General features: G+C 54.8%; 2 protein-coding genes across 6 annotated transcripts in view; one reads left to right on the top strand and one right to left on the bottom strand.

Annotated features, from left to right (window-relative positions):
• Positions 1–9,709, top strand: part of PPFIA4 (PTPRF interacting protein alpha 4) — a 49,502-nt gene extending 39,793 nt beyond the window's left edge. For 3 of the 5 annotated variants that reach the window (XR_003523222.2, XR_003523220.2, XR_003523221.2), the window contains 6 exons: positions 36–133; positions 829–1,004; positions 3,085–3,153; positions 6,687–6,861; positions 7,016–7,124; positions 7,373–9,709. Coding sequence is in view for 2 of the 5 variants with exons in the window: in XM_027612698.2 (XP_027468499.1) it covers positions 36–133; positions 829–1,004; positions 3,085–3,153; positions 6,687–6,861; positions 7,373–7,422 (568 nt within the window). In the remaining 3 variants the exon portion in view is untranslated. The remainder of the gene's footprint in view (positions 1–35; positions 134–828; positions 1,005–3,084; positions 3,154–6,686; positions 6,862–7,015; positions 7,125–7,372) is intronic. The other 2 variants (XM_027612698.2, XM_027612697.2) reach the window with 1 other exon arrangement.
• Positions 9,710–15,168: 5,459 nt separating this feature from the next.
• Positions 15,169–17,205, bottom strand: MYOG (myogenin). Its single transcript, XM_027612701.1, has 3 exons — positions 16,735–17,205; positions 15,884–15,965; positions 15,169–15,290 (listed from the first exon to the last, which is right to left on the bottom strand). The coding sequence occupies exons 1-3, from the start codon at positions 17,203–17,205 to the stop codon at positions 15,169–15,171; spliced, it is 675 nt and encodes a 224-aa protein (XP_027468502.1).
• Positions 17,206–20,006: the final 2,801 nt, after the last annotated feature.

The following is a 20,006-nucleotide window of genomic DNA, read 5'->3' as shown; positions in this document are numbered from 1 at the left end:
GAGACTCTGGCTCAGGGAGGGCTATGTGCCTGCAGAACCAGTCTTCAGTATGGCATCATGTGTCTGAAGAGACTGAATTATGACCGCAAGGAGCTGGAGAAAAGACGGGAGGAAAGCCAGCACGAGATCAAGGGTAAGCTGGTAAAGCTCAGCGGGCCTCCTCTGAAAGGCATGGAGCAGCCTTGGGGGAGCAGGCTCCTACCTTGCTGTTCCCTGCCCTGGGTGAGTGGTGGGGAGAGGAGGCATTCTGTGCCTCAGGGAAGCTCCAAACCCAAGAGGGAAGACTCAGCCCCAGTCTGTGTGATGAGGGAGACATAGTCCATGACCAAAGGACGTTGCCATCTGGTGGAGAAGAAACAGTCCCTGCCCAGTCAGCTGTAACCCCCTCACCCCCAACGATGGCCACCAACTGGACAAATGCAGCGAGTCCCCTAGGATTCCTAGCACTAGAGACTGGTATGGGAAAGTGCTCATGGAACTTGGTGATCTGGGTGGCATTGGGCAGGAAAGAGAGACAAGTCTTAGAAGACCCTTCAAAGGTGGAAAAATAAGAGGACCATTCCAGCCTGGGGGCAGGAGAGGGCCCAGGCAAGGGCTCTGGGGAGAAAGCCGGGAGCCTGACGGCCTGGCCTTGCGTCCTATCGGCTGGCAGGGATGGAGGGAAGTGAGGCTTGTTCTCTAGGAGCCCAGGTGCCAGAGAAGACAGACCGAAGATAGAAAGCAGGGTAGACTGGTGCTCTGGGTCCAGGGAGCCCCATTTCTGTCCCCGGAGGGAGCGTGGCCAAACCTCTTACCTCTTCCTGCCCCTTTCCTTGTTCTGCCCCCCAGATGTGCTCGTCTGGACCAACGACCAGGTGGTTCACTGGGTCCAGTCCATTGGGCTGCGGGATTACGCAGGAAACCTGCAGGAGAGCGGCGTGCACGGGGCCCTGCTGGCCCTGGATGAGAACTTTGACCACAACACGCTGGCCCTGGTCCTCCAGATCCCCACGCAGAATACCCAGGTGGGCATCCTTATCATCAATCAGTCTCAATCTCGGGCTCCCCCTCTGCCCCACTCTCCCGCTCTCTCCTGCTCACACACACGGGTTTATGGATTTGTTGGGGGACCATTCTAGGGCCTGTCTCAGAGGGGAATCACAATGGCCTCAAACCTCCAAGTGGTCCCGGTGCATAACCAAGCTGCCCAGGGAACCAGTGTCCTTGACATACAGAGCCCGCCCAGCCCTGGCCCACAACACTGTGTTCATCCCCTCCCTGCCGTGGGCACCCTTTCCCTCCCCCGACTCCATCTTTGCCTTTGACACTCTGCACCTTTTCCTCACCCTGCTTTTCTGACCCGACCTTTCTTAGAGGAGAACCAGCCCCGGGGTCTGAGGTGATCAGAGAGCCCACTGTCTCCTTTGTCTCCCACCCTAAGGATCTGCCCCAGGGCTCCCAGGCTTGAGAAAGCTAAATATACCAAATAACACAGCCCAGAGCCTCTCCGTGCCAGGGCTTTGTCTCCCCATCACCAGCTCAAAAGATGAGACATCTCCTTAAATTACATTTCATAATTATTATGGGGCTGTCATCCAAGACCATAGCTAAACTCTCTTGAACCTATTTATATGTTTGGCCTTTCTAACTTCCTGTGGGCAGTGGACTCTCGAAGTACTACCTGTTGTGCAAAGTACTTTCTGATTTTATTTGTCCTGAACGTGTCCCCGTCAGGCTCCCGCTGGGGAAGGAAGGGCACCACCTCCTCCTCACTGACTGGGTTTGACCTGGCCTCACCTTTGGTCATTTCATCAACACTGATTGTGTTGCCTCGGGGCCCAAGCCTTTGTCCCTCCAGACAGAATGGTCTTAATTCTTTTAGGCTTTCCTCATATAGACTCGCCTCCATGCCCTGATCATTTTAGCCACCCTTGTCTGGACTGTTTGCAGCTGTCAGGGCTCTTGAAATTCAGCCGCTAGAGCCACAAAAGCTATTCCGGGAGCAGATGCGTGTTGGCTTGTGTGAGGGTTGGATGTGTCGTCTTGTAATTCCGGGGGGCGTGTTGGCCTTTTGGGGGTGTCGGGCAGCACGCAGGGCCAGTGTGTCCCATAGGCCCTCTGCGGTGACCCCTCCAAACCAGTTAGAATGGAGAGCACAGATCCCCTGTTCTCTAAGAGCTGACCCCTGCCCCCCATGCGGTTTTCTGTACGCGCCCATCTCCGACCTCCTCTGCTTTCTCGCCCGCTCCCACAGCCTGGGGAGACGTTGCTGAAGTTTGTGGCAGCTTCACCTCTCACTGCCCGGAGGGGCAGTGTCATCTGGATACTTGGAAATTGACCATGCTTTTCTCCTTTCCCATCGCTTAGGAGAATATCACGTTCTAAGTACTGACAGAGGCAGGCCTTCTGAAGCTCTGGGGTTACCATTTTCCACCCAGAAATGGGCTTGTTCTTCTCTGTCGTTGGTCTCCTGTCTCTAAATGTGTCTGGGTTTTGTGGCTAGCCGTGCATCTGCAAAGAGCTGCCAGAGACCTCTCTGGTGCCTGCTAACCTTTCTTGTTTTCCTGACTGGTCCATTTAGCTCAGCTCTTAGAGGAAGTGGGAGCTGACCCAACATGGAATTCTTCATTAACAATGGTTAAAAATATCTGGTGGCAGTTTCGAAAGTGTTGTTGTTCCTGGCATTTCCCAAATCTCCTGCTGAGTAAGGCTCCTGGGAGGCTGAGTCAAGGCCTGTAGGCACTAGTCAGCCCAAGGGCCACCAACATCTATGACTGAGCAGTCCTCATGGTTTAGATTTTTGATGTGGAGCCTTATGAAATATGTTTCTTTAATCTAAATAAATTAAATCCTTATTTTCCATGGTCTACATGCTTATTTACCCCTCCAGAAAGATAGGAATGCATCATTGTCCCATATAGACAGCTTATGGGGCTTTCCCCCAGTAAGTGAAGCCTGCACATCCATGCATTCTGTGGTCCTACTTTGTTCAAAGTTAGTTTTCTAATGTGCTCCATATGAAAGAATCCTAACAGGAGCAAGATGGCATAGAGGTCATTAACTATACCCCCCCTATCTCTCCGTGTCTCACCCTGTGGACTCCAGGCACGCCAGGTGATGGAAAGAGAGTTCAACAACCTGTTGGCCTTGGGCACAGACCGGAAGCTGGATGATGTGAGTACTTGGCTGTGAATTAGGGGCCTTTGGGATTTGGGCATTGTTGGTTCTCTGGGTTGAAATCCATGAGTTGTGCTTTCCTTGGGCTGATGATTGGTGGGGTGGCCTAAGGGAGGAGAGCTGGAGGGGTTGGGGATGAAGTCAGGGAGTTCAGGGTGGGGAGGGGCAGGGCCAGACCTAACAATAGGCCTAGGGAGGTCTCCATGAAACTCCTTGTACAAAAACTAAAGGCTCTTATGTGTTATACTTCTAGCATCTTCCAACTCTGTGCCCCACTGCCCTCCTAACCACACAGGATTGAAGGTTCCCCCCAAAGGCCATCTCTTTGGGAGCACACCTTTTTCTTCATTTCTCAGACCCCATCTCTCAGTGCTCTCGGCACAGCATGACTCCAGCCTGCTTCTCAGGATTCCTATCTCTCAAAGAGTGTGGTTGTTCGGAGGTCGGCATTATGCTGAGGTCCTTAAAAGAAGGGTCTGCTTGCTGGTTCAGCCGTGCAGTTTGACACACTGGTCCAGACGTTTATCAGTGCAGCTTCCTCTCCAGTTCTACTCTTGAGATACCTTCAAGCCAAGTTAAGGTTCTCCTCTCCTGGCCCCCCTGGCCAGTGAAAAACCAGCCTTTCCCCCTGGGTTTCGTCAGGCCTTTCCCTGAGTTTAGGCTGTCCTAAATGTCCGGATGTCCTGAGCTGTAATGCTCCCATTGGAGATGCCTGCCCAAAGGTACCTGTCCCCTGAGGAGGCAGCCCCCTCCTCAGCCCTCCTCCTCTTCCCCTCCCCTCCTCCCTCCCCCCCACTCACTTTCCCATCACCAGCCTTGCGTGCCTTTGCCTATCTGGTCAGGCTTGGTTGCCTTGGCTCCAAACAAGTTAAAAAAAGAGCCCAGATTATTTATTTTTAATGTTTCCATCTTCAATCAGATCTGTTTCTTCTGCTCTCCAAGGTCTGTGTAGCTTCCCTTTCTACACACCCCTGCGCCGACCAATGCCTCTGTTTAGACTTTTGGGCCTCTTTTTTGGGACACCATTAGTGTTACCTACGTATCAATCTTTCTCCGTTGGGTTTAACAGGGCTAAAGTCCACCTTTGTGGAATGACCGTTATGCTTCAGTAGATAGGACACACTCAGGAATACACAGAATTTGTGGAGGGGTGTTTTCTTCACAGAGGCACCTTGAAATTTGGAGTGTGTTATTTACACACACACATAATTTACGTGTGTGTGTGTGTGTGTGTGTGTATTCCTGTCAAGGAGATAAATTGCCAGACCCCACCAGCTGTCCCCACTCCCAGAGATCTTAATTTTCCCAATGCCCCTGCTACGTGGACCCCCCCCTTACTCCCCCCACACCTAGGATCTTAGGTTTCTTTGATGCTGCTTAGAAAAATGATGCCTGTATATCTTAGTATGGCACTTTCTAATTAGAAAGCTATTTATTCCTTCCATCCTTACAAAAATATTCTTTGAAGGCCTACTCTGGGCCAGGCATTGGCCTAGGCAGAGGAGTGTAGTGGTGACAGACATCTCATTTTATGCTCACACTCATCATGTGGGACAGGTTATTATCCCATTGGACTGACTGATGAGGAGCTAAGCTCAAAGAGGTAGCCTCCCTGCTGTCACACGCTGTTGCATGGCAGAGCAGGGATGGAGTGAAAGTGGATCCGATTCCTCTTCTCTCCCCCACATCCTGCTGCCTCCTGGAAGCATGTAGGGCTAGCCAGCCTCTCTGGCTTCAGACATTGGGGTGGGGTTATTGAGTAGATGATGTCATCTTGGCAGCACAGAGGAATTCCTAGGAATTCCTGGGATGCAGCTAGGCGTGGGGCTGCAGAGGACCGGTTCTTGTAGGAAGCTCAAAGGCGAAGGCCAGGTTCTGGGAATAAGGTGGGATTTGGTGGTGGTGGGTGCAGGGGAGGTCGGAGATCCAGGGAGACTGCTTCCTGTCCAGCCATCTAACCGCATCAGCAACCTTGAGCTGTCTCTTGAACTGTTTCCTCTGTCAATTCTGGTTCTCAATTTCCCCTCTCTAGCTTCAAGGCCCTGGAGGGTTGCATCCAATTCTCCCCCTACATGGAGAGCAGGACTCCAGGGAAAAGAAGAGAGGAGCAGGAAGAATATCTTTTAGGGGACAAATGATAAAGACACAAGTCTTAGGGTTGGCAGAAGGTGGAAATGGAGAGAGAGAGGGAAGGAAGCAGGGAGGGAGGGAGAGAGAGAGAGAGAAAGGGAAAGCACTCTGGGCTAGGTTAAGGGCAGGATCATGGAGCGGACAGAAGTGATGAGGAAAGTTCCTGATGAACTCACAGATGGGATGCCTGCATAGGAAGCCAGCTGCCATCCATTCATTTAACAAATATTTACTGAGTGCCTACAGTGTTCCCAAGCACTACCTTTGGGGCTGGGGATACACTGGTTGGAACAAAAAAGATCATGGTCTCTGTCCTGTGGAGCACAGAATTTGAAAGTGAGAGGGAAGGAGTTGAGGGAGTGGAGGGAGAAGGAGAGGGAGAGCTTAATGAAATAATCTCATAAGTACATGAAAAAATGATACTAGGGTGGGTGCTGGGACAGAGGCACATGGTGCCAAGAAATGATAGAAGCATTTGGCCTCCTCAGGGCACAAGCAGCAAACCCCAAGGGCTTGGGGCCGGGAGGGGTTGTTGAGGCAAGAACTGGTGGGTTAGTGTCCCTTGTTCCTCTGGCAGCTCTCTACCTGTACCAGTTCTGAGAACACAGGGGTTGGCTTCGGGGTGGGGGAGATTAGACATGGCTGCCAAGCAGGGTGGAAGCGGGCTCTTCAGTGTGGGCTGGGGAAGCCTGTGCAGAGGGGTATCCTGTAGGGTTATGGCTCTGGGTGCCCTTTGGCAGAGAGAGTTTGGAGACTCAGCTGGTAGATGGCAGAGGCCTTTGGAGGAGCCTGCCTCTGATCGGCCATCCACCTGACCCATCACTGTCACTAGGTGCTCTCACTCGATCCCATTAGGGATAGGCAGCCTGAGAAAGAGGTAAGACAGATAATGTCCTTCCTATTTTACAGAAACGGAAGCTCAGAGAGGTCCCTTAACTTGCCCAGGGACACGGAGCTAGTAAAATGGCAGCCGGGTCTCCCGACTCCTGGCCGGGTGCACTTCCAGCGCACCGGGCCGAAGCCAGAGTGAAGGCAGGAGGCGTTGCGGGGGTGGTGGCCGCTGCCCACTTCCCATGGCATGAGGCTGAGGGGGGTAAAATACTCGAAAGGTCAGTGAGCCTCCGCAGCCCGGGTTGAGATGACGGGGCTGGGCAGGGCAACAGTTCCAGGATGCTGCAGGATGGTGACAGGTCGGACCAGCGGGGACACCACCCCACCTGGAGGCGGGGAGTCTCAGAGCCTGCAGGAGCCCCTGGGAGTCGTCTCCTTCAGCCCGAAAGGGGAGGTGACCCTCCCCCCCGCCCCCCGCCTTCGGGCGGGCCCGGAGGGGCACCCCTAGAAGCGGCCGCGAGGGCCCTTCGCGCAGGCAGCGAGTGAGGGCCTCCGCGTGTCGCGTGCAGGGCGAGGACAAGGTGTTCCGGCGCGCGCCGTCCTGGAGGAAGCGCTTCCGGCCGCGGGACCCGCACGGCGGCCTGCTCGGCGCCTCGGCGGAGACGCTCCCGGCCGCCTTCCGCGTGGCCAGCCTGGGGCCGCTGCAGCCCCCGCCCGCGCCGCCCAAGAAGATCACGCCGGAGGGTGAGTGACGGGCTGTCGGAGGGGCCTGCGGGCGCCGCTACACTAACGCTGCCGCTGCCGTCGGGCCGGCGGGGCGGGCCGGCGGGGCGGGCCCCCCGGAGCGCGCGCACTAACCGCCGCCCTGTGTTCTCCCGCGGCCGCCGACTCCTCCCAGCCGGGACGGCGGGGGCGCCGAGACTGGAGCCCTCCACGGTTCGGACCTACTCCTGCTGAACCCCTCCCCTCCCGCCCCGGCCCTCGCGGTGGTGTGCCCGTGGCGCGGGGTAAGTGGGCCGGGCCCGGGCCGCACGTCGCCCCCCCCCACCCCGCCCCCGGCCGCTGGTCGCGCGCGCTGCCCCGTGCCCGGCGTGCCCCTTTCTGCTTCTGCCGCCGCCGCCGCCGCCGCCGCCGCCGCCGCCGCCGCGCCTGGCGCTTGCAAGCTTGCGCTCACGCCTGCACCCCCTGGCCCCCCGGGACGACTCCCCGCTCACGGCGCAATGCCTCTCTTTCTCCCTCTCTCTTTCTCTCTCAGCTCGCTCCCACTATCTCTACGGACACATGCTCTCCGCCTTTCGGGACTAGCCACGGCTCCCAGGGCCAGCGTCCTCCAGCTGGGCTTCACAGGCTCAGCTGGCCCCGGCCCCTCCTGCTCGTCCCCCGTCCTCTCACGGCTCCTAGTCTCGTCGGTGACTTTCCAGTTGCCCTGGATCTCAGAATATACTCGTGCACCCCCTCGGCACCCCACTACCCTGAGTCCCACCGTGTGCCCTTTGTGAGTCTCTTGTGGCTGTGGCTGGGTGTCCACGTTGTCCGTGCTTGGGATTCTGGAGAAGGGACAGGACAGCAGCAGCCCAGGGCCGGGTGTGACTGCACCCTCCTTCTTCTGGACCTAGCCTGGTCTGGACTGTGACCTCCACCAGAGTCCGGCACATGGTGCCAAGGGCTGGGGCTGGGACCTTCCAAGAAAATGGCACTTCAGACTCTGCCTTGCGCAGGCTCTTGGGCCTTCCGGTCCCTGTGCACATCCCAGGTGTCTGACATCTGGTTCCGGCACTCCCAGCATCACCCCTTTCCCACCTCATCTCCACAAGGGCAGCTCCTGTCTCCAGGACCTCCTTGGGGGCAGGGAGGGGGCTGCAGAAGGCCCCGTTCTCTCTCAGGATGGTGAGGCTGGGGGAGGAGGAAGGCTAAGGTGGTGATTCCAGGCCCTTGCTCAAGATGAATCCCAAACGTGAGTTGGGGAAAAATCTGAGAACAATGGGCCCCAGAGCTTTGAGCCAAGGTTAAGGATGGGGAAACTCTCAACCCTCCCGCCCAGTGAGAGGTGCAGGCCGGCCAGCTAGAGGGAGAGCCAATGGCCTGTGTTAGTCTTAAGCTCCAAAGGCAGGGGGAATGCGTCCTGTCCTGCCCCAGCCATAAGGTGTAAGGTAGAGCTGCTGTTGGGGCAGGGCTGGGGGGTCGCGTGGGGTCTTGGCTCCGGGGCAGAGGAGAGCTATCCATGCACTGCGCACTCTGCTCCCAGTATTCCTTCCCTGCTGTCCTCCTCTGCCCCACCTCTTTAGTAATCCAGCCCCTAAGAATATACATAATGGGTGGATTGAAGAGACATTGACCTCCAAATCAGATTTGGGAAATGGTAGTGTGAGGCTCTCTTCCCCTGATCTCTTGGGAAGAAAATAAAGCTTCCCCTTCCGTGAGTCTTATCCCAGGTCCCGAAATCCAATGTTGGTGAAGGCCCTCACTCTCCTGCTTGCCCTTGAATCACCCACCCCTTGTTCAGGGCTCTTTTGGTGTGCAGGGACTGCCGCCTCCAGAAATTCCGGAGGACCCCCCCCACCCCTGCCGCCCCAGCCTCCATCATTTTAATTGCTTTCCTCAGCTGCTTGGTGGCAACCGGGGCTTAGGGTTAGAGGTCCCGGTTTTGTCGGAATGTCATTCCCAAGAAACCCCTCCTCCTTAGCCACTTCCTCATCCTGCCAAAATGCCTGGAAGTGTTTGGGACCCAAGTTCAGGGTGAGGTGATGGACTCCAGTGAGAGGAAAGGAAGAGTATCTGGAGCAGGTTTCCTGGAGAAGCGCCAGTGCTGAGCCATCCTACAGGTGGCTGAGCAGCTGGTTGGCAACCTGATCGACTTGGGTTCTGTGCAGGGGCTCGGCTAGCAGGTGGGATAGTGGGTCAGAGCACCCTGGCCAGAAGGAGCGATGGAGCGATGCCAGGGCTTGGAGCCTTCTGCTGTTTTTCAGTAGAGAAGAGGTCCACCCGTGGTGGGGCTGAGTGGGCTCCCCAGGTGTGGGCATGGCAGTCAGCTGCTCTGATTCTCTCTCAGTGTTCCTTGCCCTCCCTGCCCGGCAGGCTGCTGCGAACGGAGCTGGAGGCGTTCTTGAGCAGCAGATGAGTTGGATGGAGAGAAAAGGCCCCTATCCCTGGGTAATGGATGTTAGGATTATGGAGAAACCCCTAAGATTGGTGGAGTTGGGGACCACCAGGCCCTCTGTCTGCATCAGGGGACTTTTGATGGACTAGCCAAGTGGAAGATTCAGCCCCAGCTTCTCCTCCACAACTTCACCCTGTCATGGTTGGCCATGTACCTGGGTCTGTTCAGGGCATCCTGGGGAGTATTGCGGGGAGGTGACGGGCAAGAGAACTCGTGCATACAGTGGTGGAAGGCTTTTATCCTGGTGTCTCCCTTGCCTCACAGTCAGTGTAGTTTTGGAGAATCGCCAGTGCCCCGAACCCCCCTCACCAGCGTCCTGTATCTTGTCGGTTCCCTTCTCAGTACTGTACTGGCTCAGTGCATCAGGAATGGGTGTGTGGTTGTGGATGAGTGTGAGTGTGGGTGTGTATGTATCAATAAACAACCTGGTTTTAAGACAACCTACACATGGCTCTGGTCTTTTATTTTTATTTTATTTTATTTTATTTTATTTTATTTTATTTTATTTTATTTTATTTTATTTTATTTTATTTTATTTTATTTTATTTTATTTTATTTTATTTTTAAACTTAGAGCTCAGCTGACCTGTCCAGCTTCCTCCACAGTCCTCTGGGAAGTAACAATCTGAGTTTTAAAGACATAAAGTCAGGAACCTTCTGTTTACTTACCTAACTATGGGATTGCTAGAAAGGCTAATGTTCAGGTTGCCTGCGCCAAGGGAATTAGGAAAAGGAGTGAGGACCCTGATGCGGGGCTTGACTTCTTCCTCTTCTTCCTCTCTACTCAGCTGGTCCAGCGCCGCCCTCCTCCTGGCCTTTCACAAGGCTCCCAGGGCCACTGCCCCTCCACGGCCCCTGCTCAGATCACCCTTTGGCTCATGCTGCAGCAGCTCCCTCTACCTGTCGATCAGAGGCCCACCCCCTCCATGTAGTGTGACAGGCTGCCTGTGACTTGGCCCCAGTGCCCCCTCACTCACAAGTCTGAGTCCCCCGAACTCAGGAACGTCTGTCCCTCGGCCCCATCACCAGAAGGCAACATGAGTGCCTCTTGCCTTCCCTTTGCAGCAACAAACCTTCCAGACCCACGTGGAGCATCACCTGGGAGGCATGACCAGCCCCTCCCCAGCAGAATTAGATAAGCAATGACCCTTTGCGCCCTGGCACTCTGCACCCCACCATGCTAGGCAGTCTTTCTCCTCGTCCGTTCCCACAGGGGGCTGTGAGGAAGGCCCTTGGGTCTGTCTTATTGATCTCCGGGTCCCTAGATGGACACACTCGAGTGAATAAATGAATCAACCTTATCTCAGAGGGTTTTTAGGATTATTATTAAATAAAGTAAAATTTACTGGGAACTATTGTGTGCCAGATACCGTTTAAGCATGCTCAGTGTATTAGCTCATGTAATCCTCACAGCCCTGTGATGTGTTATCTTGGCTGTTTGCAGAACAGGAAATTGTAAGGCTGAGACCACACAGCTGGTGAGAGACAGATGTAGGTTCCCAGGCTAAGTCTTCTGACTGCAGTGCCTTGTCCTTACTACAATATGTATGTTAAAACTCCTGACCCAATGCCAGGACTGCCTACCAAATGTTACTTTCTTCTCTCTCTCTCTGTCTCTCTCTCTCTCTCTCTTATTTGCTTCTGTTTTAAGTGAGCTCAAGCCTCTGCCCCTTGGCTCCCTCTGCCCCAGCTCTGTTTCCCAAACCCACACTCATGTGGTACTTGGCTTCTGTGGACTACGTTTCTTCTGCTCACCTAAATTGTGGACTCCTTGAGAGCAGCATAATAGACCAAATCCTTTCCAAGGCTACCACAGTCCCAAACACTGATGGCACAGGGTGGCAGAGTCCATGGGCACAGGTGACAGGATGGGAGCAAGACAAGGCAACCTGTGACGCAGGAAGGGCACACAGAGGAGGGAAGGTGCTGGCCTTGTGCCTGCAAGCCTCTGGGGGTCCCTTCCCACCCACTCCATGGAGGTAGAATTGACCAGCCATGGTGGCCAGCTGGCTACAGGATGAGATCTGAAAGAATCCAGAAGAACTTTTTCTTTTTGGATTGAAAACTGTTTCCCAGTGTTGCCATCCACTGGGATGGGGAATGTGGAAGGAGTGAGCGTACGTGGAAATGTGAGTTTAGTTATAGACATGCTGAACTTGAGATGAGACCCCAACATCATGTTTCTGTCAGCGTTTGTAGAAAAGAAAGATTCTAGATTTCTTTTCTAGAACACTCTCCTTTGCCTCCCTTAGGAATGTTCCAGGAAGAGTGAGAGGCAGAGTCTGTGCCTGGTGGTTGCCTGTGGCTGGGAGGAGAGGCACCGCCAGAATTGCCATGGTGTGGAGGTTTGGGGTTCCCACCCAGGCCTGGGCTCTGGGTCCTTAGCCAAGACCCCAGCCGAACCCGGAACCTTCAGTCCTTCTTGAGCTTTGGTGCACCACCAGGCACCTCAGCTCCAGCCTGGAGCCCAGAAGCCAGGAAGTCAGACAAGTCCAAGGGATGTGACATGTTGGTGATAGGGTTCTGTCCATGCAACAGACACCTGATTTGAGGGGGCTCCTCTCCTCTCACCTTCCATTGTCCCCCTCCACCTCCTTCTCCAGGTGGTCCTACCAGCTACTATACTGGCAGCACTGAAATCGTTTTCCAGTTGGCCAGATAGATGACCTTGAGAAGTTGGATACCTAAGTAACCAATGGTACTTGAAGCAACAAATAGTACTGGAAGCATTCTGCAGTTCACGCTAATTAGCTAGACACTCTAAGAAGTTCCTATTTACACACTGACAACCCGTATGCCAATTCCCAGTAATTCTTATCTTTACGTTCTAGAGGGTTCCCTGAAGGCCATTATTAGCTAACATTTGATTAACCCGGTTTGATTTATTGCAGGTACTTCCACTGGAGACTGGATTTAAGTTAATTTCCCTAAAGAACTACCACTCATTATTCATTAATTGGGGTCTTATCTGTAATTTAATTGTGAAGGCTAAGCATTTATTTTAGGAAAGGCTCAGTGCTTTGATGACAATTGTTTATTCTGTGCAAATAATGGGTGAGGTTGGGCTTCCATTTGGCAAAGTTTGCTGTTCACACCTTTGAGATCTCAGCAGCTTGTCGCTCTGGTGGGAAGCTTAAGGACTTAAAGACCAAAGACGAAATAGGTACACAATGGCCACCCCTGACAATGATCAGGAACAGTTGACCCTGATGGCCATTACTGAGGACTGTTCATCCTTACCAGGTTAGGAATATGAACCTCAGTTTCCAATTGACATGATGAGTGAAGAAGAATAAACTTAGAAAATATGTCAGCCACTCCAGAGCCTATCAGCTGTGTAGTAGAGACGAGTACCCTTGTCCTTCACTGCCCCTAGCTCCCCAGTGAGAAGCAGGGCAACTGAAGGTGGGATTGTATCCACCCAGGAGCTTGGGAGACACCAGGGACAGAGGAAATGAACTTGAGGGGAGCAGACTCCCCCTTTGAATGTGTAGTTTAGCGTTTTTAGTGGATAGTAAGGGAGTGAATGTAGGCTTGAGAGCCAAGGTGTTGCACCCAGGCTTGTGGATCTCCTCATCTCCAAGTGCAGCGAGTCAGGGGGAGCTAAAAGTCATGCAAATGACGTAGGTATTCCTCTCCGGCCGTTCCAAGAAGGTGAGACTGTAAACACAGGGACACGGACTCAAGAAGAAAACCCCACAGATAGGGCAGATGAAGCCAGTCTGTGACTCCCAATAGGCCTAACCCTGACTGGTTGTTGGAGACAAATAGGCCCCGGGGTGGGGGGCTGCTCCCTTCTGCACCCTCACCTTGGTCTGTGAGCCTACTCTGGGGTTTCCTTCTTCTCTTCCGTGGGCACAGTTTCTGGGAGTGGGGAGTTGGCAGCCCTCTTCAGGAGCAAGTCTGGAGGGCAGATATGGGAGAGATGGTCCCACTGAGCCCAGAGCAAGTGCAGAATGGGTCCCAGAGCCTGGGAGGTTAAACTGGGCGAAGTCCCAAACAGGGGCCCTGAAGAATTGGGTGGGGGCTAGAATGTGTCACGCTCCGAATCCCCAGACTTCTGTAATGATTCTGAAACTTATAATTTGCAATAAATCAGACATTCAGCCTAAAGCAGTTGGAGTTAATAAAATTTTTAGTAGATGTTCATGGTCCATTCAAATTCTAGCTCCTGCTATCTCCCCAGCTAGTCCTTATGTAATTTATGTCCAGAATCTTCTCAATTTTCCACCCACCTTCTCCCTTCAGCCAGTAGTTGGAAGATACAGCATCCCATGAAGAGAACCCCAGCTTCTCTTCCTTTGATTGTTCTTTGTGAGGCCCTCCCCCTGCCCCCAGCAGAACTGCCTTCATCCGCTGAACTGTGGGCAGGGAGCCAGGATCCCCTTCAGCCTGGAGAGACAGAAGGGTGTGGCGAGGGGGACATGCTGGTTGGCCTGCAGGGAATGGACAGTGTCTGACCCCAATCACGCTGACCCCCTGCCCCCAGCAGAACTGCCTTCATCCGCTGAACTGTGGGCAGGGAGCCAGGATCCCCTTCAGCCTGGAGAGACGGAAGGGTGTGGCGAGGGGGACATGCTGGTTGGCCTGCAGGGAATGGACAGTGTCTGACCCCAATCACGCTGATTTATTCACCTCCCACTTTCCTGCAGGGGCCCTGGTAATGTCACACCAGAGGAGAGGCAGGGATTAGGGAGGGGAAACCCACAACTTCCCACTCTACAACCCCACCTGCTGGCAGGGGGATGAGTGCTGGGCAGAGAGAATGTTCATTAGTTGGAAGGGACTGGACCCCTTGGGATTTAAGACGGAGCACATATACTGTTGCAGTGTCCATGTGTAAGGAAGCGTGCCACAGAACGCTGGCCAGGCTTTCCTCCGGATCTCGAGGTGTTTGTGGATCTGGTCTTCACCCAGCCAGTGGACCACATCCAGCTTCCTTCGTGGTGGTAAAAAGAGCAGGGCTCGCAGCACCTGGTGACCACCAGCAAGATAGCTGCTCAGCTATCTTTTGGAGCTGCTTTTGGAACCTTACCAGGTCCAGTCCTCAGGAGGCACCTGAGGGGCTTGTCTGCACCACTGAGGGGGAGGGGCAGGAGCGGCAGGCACCCCCTCCCTCCACATCATCACAGACGCTCTTCTAGCACCCAGTCTTTATTCATTTTTTAAAAAAGAAATCCAAATAAGTTAGCAAAAAAAAAAAAATTACAAAACAATGTCAAAACCACACGATGCTTAGTTAAGAAAAGAGATCACCCCAAGAGCCCCTGCCCCCCTCCCTGCCTGTCCTGGCAACTTGTGCACAGGAGACCTTGGTCAGATGGCGGCTTTACAAACAACACAAAACATAAAACCACTGGAAGGTTCCCAGGATTCACTGCAAAAGCTTGGCCCCCCAGGGACTTGGGAACAGAGGATTGTTCCTCTTCCTTTCTTCTCCCTCGATTCAGGGCAGGCCCAGCCCAGCCACTGGCATCGGGAAGAGACAAGAACAGGAGATGTACACAGCCCGTCCTGCTCAGGACACTGTCTTCAGCTCTCAGACTGTTCCTCTTGAGGGGGTGGAATTGGCTGCATTATGAACAAAGGGAAGCTCCTGAGTTTGCCCCCCTGAGACGGGGCCCACACGAGGGGCACTCTGGTCCCCTACTTTATCTCCCTGGAAACAGGATGCTCCTTGCTCTAAGGAGTCGGCTAAATGAGAGCATCCATTCCCTCTCTGGGTGGCGAGTTAACCTTATATGGATGAGGAAGGGGCTAGTCTGGCATTTGGCAGCCCCAGGGCCGGCTTTCCGGCATCGGGACAGCCTGGCTTGGGAAGCCCGTGCTGCAGAGGTGGTGGCATCTGTGGCCAGTGTGGGGGGCTCCCACGGACGCCTGGCCTGGCAGACGGTCTCAGTTAGGTATGGTTTCATCTGGAAAGGCCACAGAGACATCTTCCACTGTGATGCTGTCCACAATGGAGGTGAGAGAGTGCAGGTTGTGGGCATCCGTAGGGTCAGCTGTGAGCAGGTGATCTGTAAGGAGAAGGGGGGAGGACATTACCTGGGTGGTGAAGGGGGTTTCAAGACCCAGGACAGGGAATGAGCTCTTTGGGGCTGGCACAGGTTTGCCCGGACGGATAGGTGAACAAAACTCAAGAATCCTACTCCCAGCCCATGCCTTTCCTAGTGCCGGGCCTGCGTACACTGAACGCATGTGCCTCCTCTCTGAACTCCCCTACTTGGCTTAGAATGTGAAAGCAGCTACTCCGAGGTGGAGCCAGGACGGCGCATCCTGGAGACTGGAACTGCCCTTGGCTGGCCCAGTCGTGCTGACTGACTCAGCAATTCCCAGGGACCCCTGGGGGCCATTCTCCTCTCCATGGAGAAGGTCAGGCCCCAGGCATGGGCTGGGGAGCCGTAGGAGGCCTAGACTGATCCTTAGCTGGTCAAGGTCTTGAGGAGGCGTAGGGCCTTGTGGCTCACCATTTGGGGCCCCAGGTTCTGCAGTTCCCTGGAGAGACCAAGGGAAGAGGGCAGGAGCAGAAGTAAGGTAAAAGGAGACGACTGGGCCCAGAGACAGGCTGATGGGGTTGAGCCAAAGTTCTGAGGGTGCGGGTCTCACTTACCCCCTGTGTTGGGGCCAAACTCCAGTGTGCTGCCCCACTCTGGACTGCAGGAGGCGCTGTGGGAGCTGCATTCACTGGGCACCTGCAAGATAAGGGTGAAGACCCAAGGTCAGAGCGCAGGCCATTTTTGTTGGTGTCTCTCTGTCCAGTTCCAATGAGCAAAAGCTCCCATTGTGGGGTTGGAGGGTGGGCCATAGGCTGCAGCCCTCCAGCCCAGGGCACCCCCAGCCTCAGGATCTTCACAATCAGCAACTTTCATGCCCCCGCCGGGCCACAGGAGCCCCTGCTTCCAGGCCTTTCCTGTCCTCCATCCTGGGTGGTGATTCTGTCCTGGCAGGACACCCAGCATAAAGGGGTCCCTGGTTTTCCTGACTCTGGGATAAGGGTGGAGGATAAGGGTGAAGGAAGCAGGTGCAGGCCGGCTGGGGCTCTGGGGGAGACACTGGGTAGGTGTTCTCTCTGCTCAGCCACACACACGGGATGGCGTGGGGTGGGGGGTACAAAGTGGCACTTGGCCACTTTCAGGCCCCATCCCCAGGCACTGGGATTAATTATCACTCCCACCCAGGCTGACTCTGGACTTGCTCTTGGATCCCTCCTTCGGTCCTCTGCCACCCCCCTCCACGTCTGCTTCTCCCCACTGCCTTTAGCTTGGCCTGAAAGGACAAAGGGACACCGGAGGTCAACTGGACAGCCCAGCTCTGATGAAGGAGGGGGTCCTGTGGCCCCTGTAAGATCCCACCTGCCACCTACTCCAACTCTCTGACCGAGCCCCACACTGGGGTCCCCAGGCTGTCCAGGTGCCTCCTGTGCCCCTGCCCCTGGGGCACCTGGGTGGGACAGCCACTTACCCCTGGCTGGGGCCCGCCCCCGCCTCGGTAGCGGAGGTCCCGCTCTTCCTGGTTGAGGGAGCTGAGCAGGGCCTGCAGGCGCTCGATGTACTGGATGGCGCTGCGCAGGATCTCCACCTTGGGCAGCCGCTGGTTGGGGTTGAGCAGGGTGCTCCTCTTCAGAGCCTCGAAGGCCTCATTCACCTTCTTGAGCCTGCGCTTCTCCCTCAGTGTGGCCGCACGCCGCCGGTCCACCGACACCGACTTCCTCTTGCACACCTTGCACGCCCACGGCAGGCACTGGCCCAGGCAGTGCTCGGGGGTCCCCAGCCCCTTGTCCTCAAGGGGCCCTCGGGCCTCGGGGCTCAGGCTGAGCTCAGTCCGCTCATAGCCTGGTGGCTCAAAGGCCTGGAGGTGGACGGGCAGGTAGTTCTCCCCGTCATAGAAGTGGGGTTCCTGGTAGAAGTAGGGGGATGTCTCATAGAGCTCCATGGGGTCGGAAAAGCCTTGTTCCTGCCACCGGCCCCCAAGCTCCTGCAGCCCCTCACACCAACTGCTGGGTGCCATTTAAACCCTCCCTGCTGGCATGGAACCAGAGATAAATATAGCCAATGCCGCAGAAACCTGAGCCCCCCCTAAGCTGTTGCTGCACATCAAGACGTTTACAGTGGATTAGATGTGATTCCCTTCCCTCTCCCCCCAGCCCCCACCCCCCCCAAAGCCTGCCTGCCCCAGCCTGGGCTGGCTCCTGTGCACGGGGAGGGAGGCCGTCGGTGTAATTTGATTAGTTTTCATTTCTCAGCAGCCCCCGTGGGGCAGGGGAGGTGGGGGAGGACACACATTCTCCTCTCATCTGCTCCTTTCAATTACTCCTAGCCAGGCGGCCTGCCTGCTTTCCCCTTGCTAGTCCCAAAGAAGTGGGGTGTGGGGGGGAGCCGAGGGGAGGGAACAAGGAAGGGCAGGGTTCAAGGCTGGAAGGGGCCTGAAGAAGTCAATGTGTCCATCCCCCTGCCTCCTGACAGCACTTAACCAGCCTCCATCCATCAGAAGCATGAGACCACTTCAAATTCGGGGCATGTTTGGGGGCTCAATGTCCAGGGTAAGAAGGAACCTGGACTTTTGGGTTTCCAAAGCAGCCTGGACATCTTAGGTCTCAGGTCTCCTGTAACGGGGGAAATTGAGGTAAGAAGAATTTTTTGGTCCCTTTGGCAGGGGTCAGTAGAAGTTTTCCCTTTGACCCAGCTGGTCAGGGGCAGAGCAAGAATGAGGACTTACAGGCTACTCCTTGCCACCTTCCCCGCAGTAGCAAGGTCAGGATCTATTAAATCCTCTGTCTCCTCCTTCTCTCCCTCTGGATCATTTATCTGTCCTTCTGTGTTGCTTCTTCAACTCCGTTTACTGCCCCATCCGGGCACCCAGGTTTTCCTGGCTGCTTACTGTGGGTGGGGTGGGAGGGAGAGAAAGCAGAACCCTCCAGACTCACTTTGAATCTCGCCTCTCCTTGGCCACCTGGTGTGGTGGTTCTGCATCTTCTCGTCTAAGCCATCAGTTTTACACGTAGTGTGTAGGTCTCAAATGTCAGTGGGAGGAAGGACTACTATATCTTCAGGCTTCTCAGTCCATGGTCACCTCTCAGCAGAGGGTTTGGGGTCTGAGAGGACCAACGTTCCCAAGACTGTGGGCTGGCCTGAGAGACCAGCAGTGAACAAGCTCAGCCCTAGGGCTGAAGAGTTACAGGGATGCCCCAGGCAGGGTCTCTGCCCTCAAGGACCTGACCATTAGTAGACCCCAATGGTCACCTAGTTCCCCCCAACCCATGATTCCTGAGTCCCCTTCACGGGTGGCCATTGTCCAGCTGCTGCTGACCTCACAGGGCAGCCTATTCTACTGACGTGCAGCTCTGGCCACAGGGTGGCCTTCTGGATTTTGGACTGTGATGTGCTTCCCAAAAATCCTTTGGTCCCGTTTTTTCTCTAGGATCCTGTGGATTAAGTCTGATCCCTCCTCCACTTGACATTTGAGATTGTTATAAGTTCCAACCGGTGGCAATAAGAGGAGGAGGAATGGTGCCAGGGACTCAGAAAGGACTTCTCAGGGGTGGTGAGACCCATATGGAGCTTGAAGGAGCCGGCTTTCTTGCCGCTCATGGTTTATGGTGAGGAGCCAGGAAAATGCTGGTGTCTGTTTGGGGTAGGGACTAGAGATGAGGAGGGGTCGCAGCTGGGCAATAAAAAAAACCCAAGCATGTTGAGGGAAGCAGTGAGGTCTTCACTGGGTTCTTGGCTTCCCCAGTGTGGCAGCAGGGGGGAAGCAGGTCAACCCTGCTTTGACCCTGCTTTGACCAGCTGGGCTGAAGAAGAAGTGCTATTTCTAACACACATCCTGCCAAGCAAAGAGAAAAGAAAAAACTTGCCTCAGTTTACACCCTAGTCCTATGAGCCCTGAGGAAAGAAGTGATGTGGAAGTTACTATGGAAACCGAAAAATTGCATCGTTTGGTCCTTTTGGGATGCAATCTGCCTTGCCCCTAAACAGGTGTTCACATCCTCTAAAAATGGAAGCAGGAAAGCTGGGCTTGTTCTGATTTCCAGGATCTTACTATCTAGTTGGCGAGCATGGACGCCGAAATGTGAATGTTAAACTGTAATGTAAGAGAGAGCTATTTTAATTCAGCAGGAAACATGGGGGCTGTGATCGATTGCAAATGAGTGGGCTCATCAACCCAGCATTTCGGGAGTTTATAGAAAGTCAAAATCACCCAAGTCTGGTCTCCGTGGAAGGCTTGAGGAGGAGGAGAGTGCTGGGCTGGCTCTCGGAGAACAGGTGGGATTTAGATGAGAAGAGAGGAGGGGAAGGTAGCTCTGGGCAGAGGGTTTGCACAGCTCTCAGGCTTCCGGTAAGTAGGCGATTTGACAAGTCTGTAAAGATGGGAGGAGGCCCAGCTGGACATGGGTGGACTCGAAAGCTGAGGCCATAGAAAACCATAGCAGTGATCTAGGAGTGAGGTGCTGAAGGTTCGAGCCACCCACTCAAGAGGCGGGAGGATGGATTCCACTAGGAGAGGGTGTGTGTTTCAGGGGGCAGAGGGCATGCGTGCGCGTGCGTGCGTGCGTGCACGCGTGTGCGAGAGGACTGTGGTCGTTGTAGTAATGAAAGAGCACCTGGCACATGGAAACACCCAATAAATATCGGTCCCTTTCCTTGCTTTGTCCTCCCCATTCCTGGCCTGTATCCCAGGCTATTGCCCTGGCTGTCACTGCCTCCAGGGGACCAGAACAGCAGGAGCGGGGGAGG

Source organism: Zalophus californianus, chromosome 10 (assembly GCF_009762305.2).
Source record: "Zalophus californianus isolate mZalCal1 chromosome 10, mZalCal1.pri.v2, whole genome shotgun sequence".
Taxonomy (NCBI): Eukaryota; Metazoa; Chordata; class Mammalia; order Carnivora; family Otariidae; genus Zalophus; species Zalophus californianus.
Note: the sequence above shows the minus strand (reverse complement) of the source record. Positions and strands in the feature narration are given on the sequence as shown.

Excerpts from the sequence above, each read along its gene's own strand:
- MYOG (XM_027612701.1), bottom strand. The coding sequence starts at position 17,205 with ATGGAGCTCTATGAGACATCCCCCTACTTCTACCAGGAACCCCACTTC. Across the intron at positions 15,966-16,734 it reads GGGGCGGGCCCCAGCCAGGG|GTGCCCAGTGAATGCAGCTC; the intron begins GTAAGTGGCTGT and ends CTTATCTTGCAG. Across the intron at positions 15,291-15,883 it reads GTTTGGCCCCAACACAGGGG|ATCACCTGCTCACAGCTGAC; the intron begins GTAAGTGAGACC and ends TTCTCCTTACAG.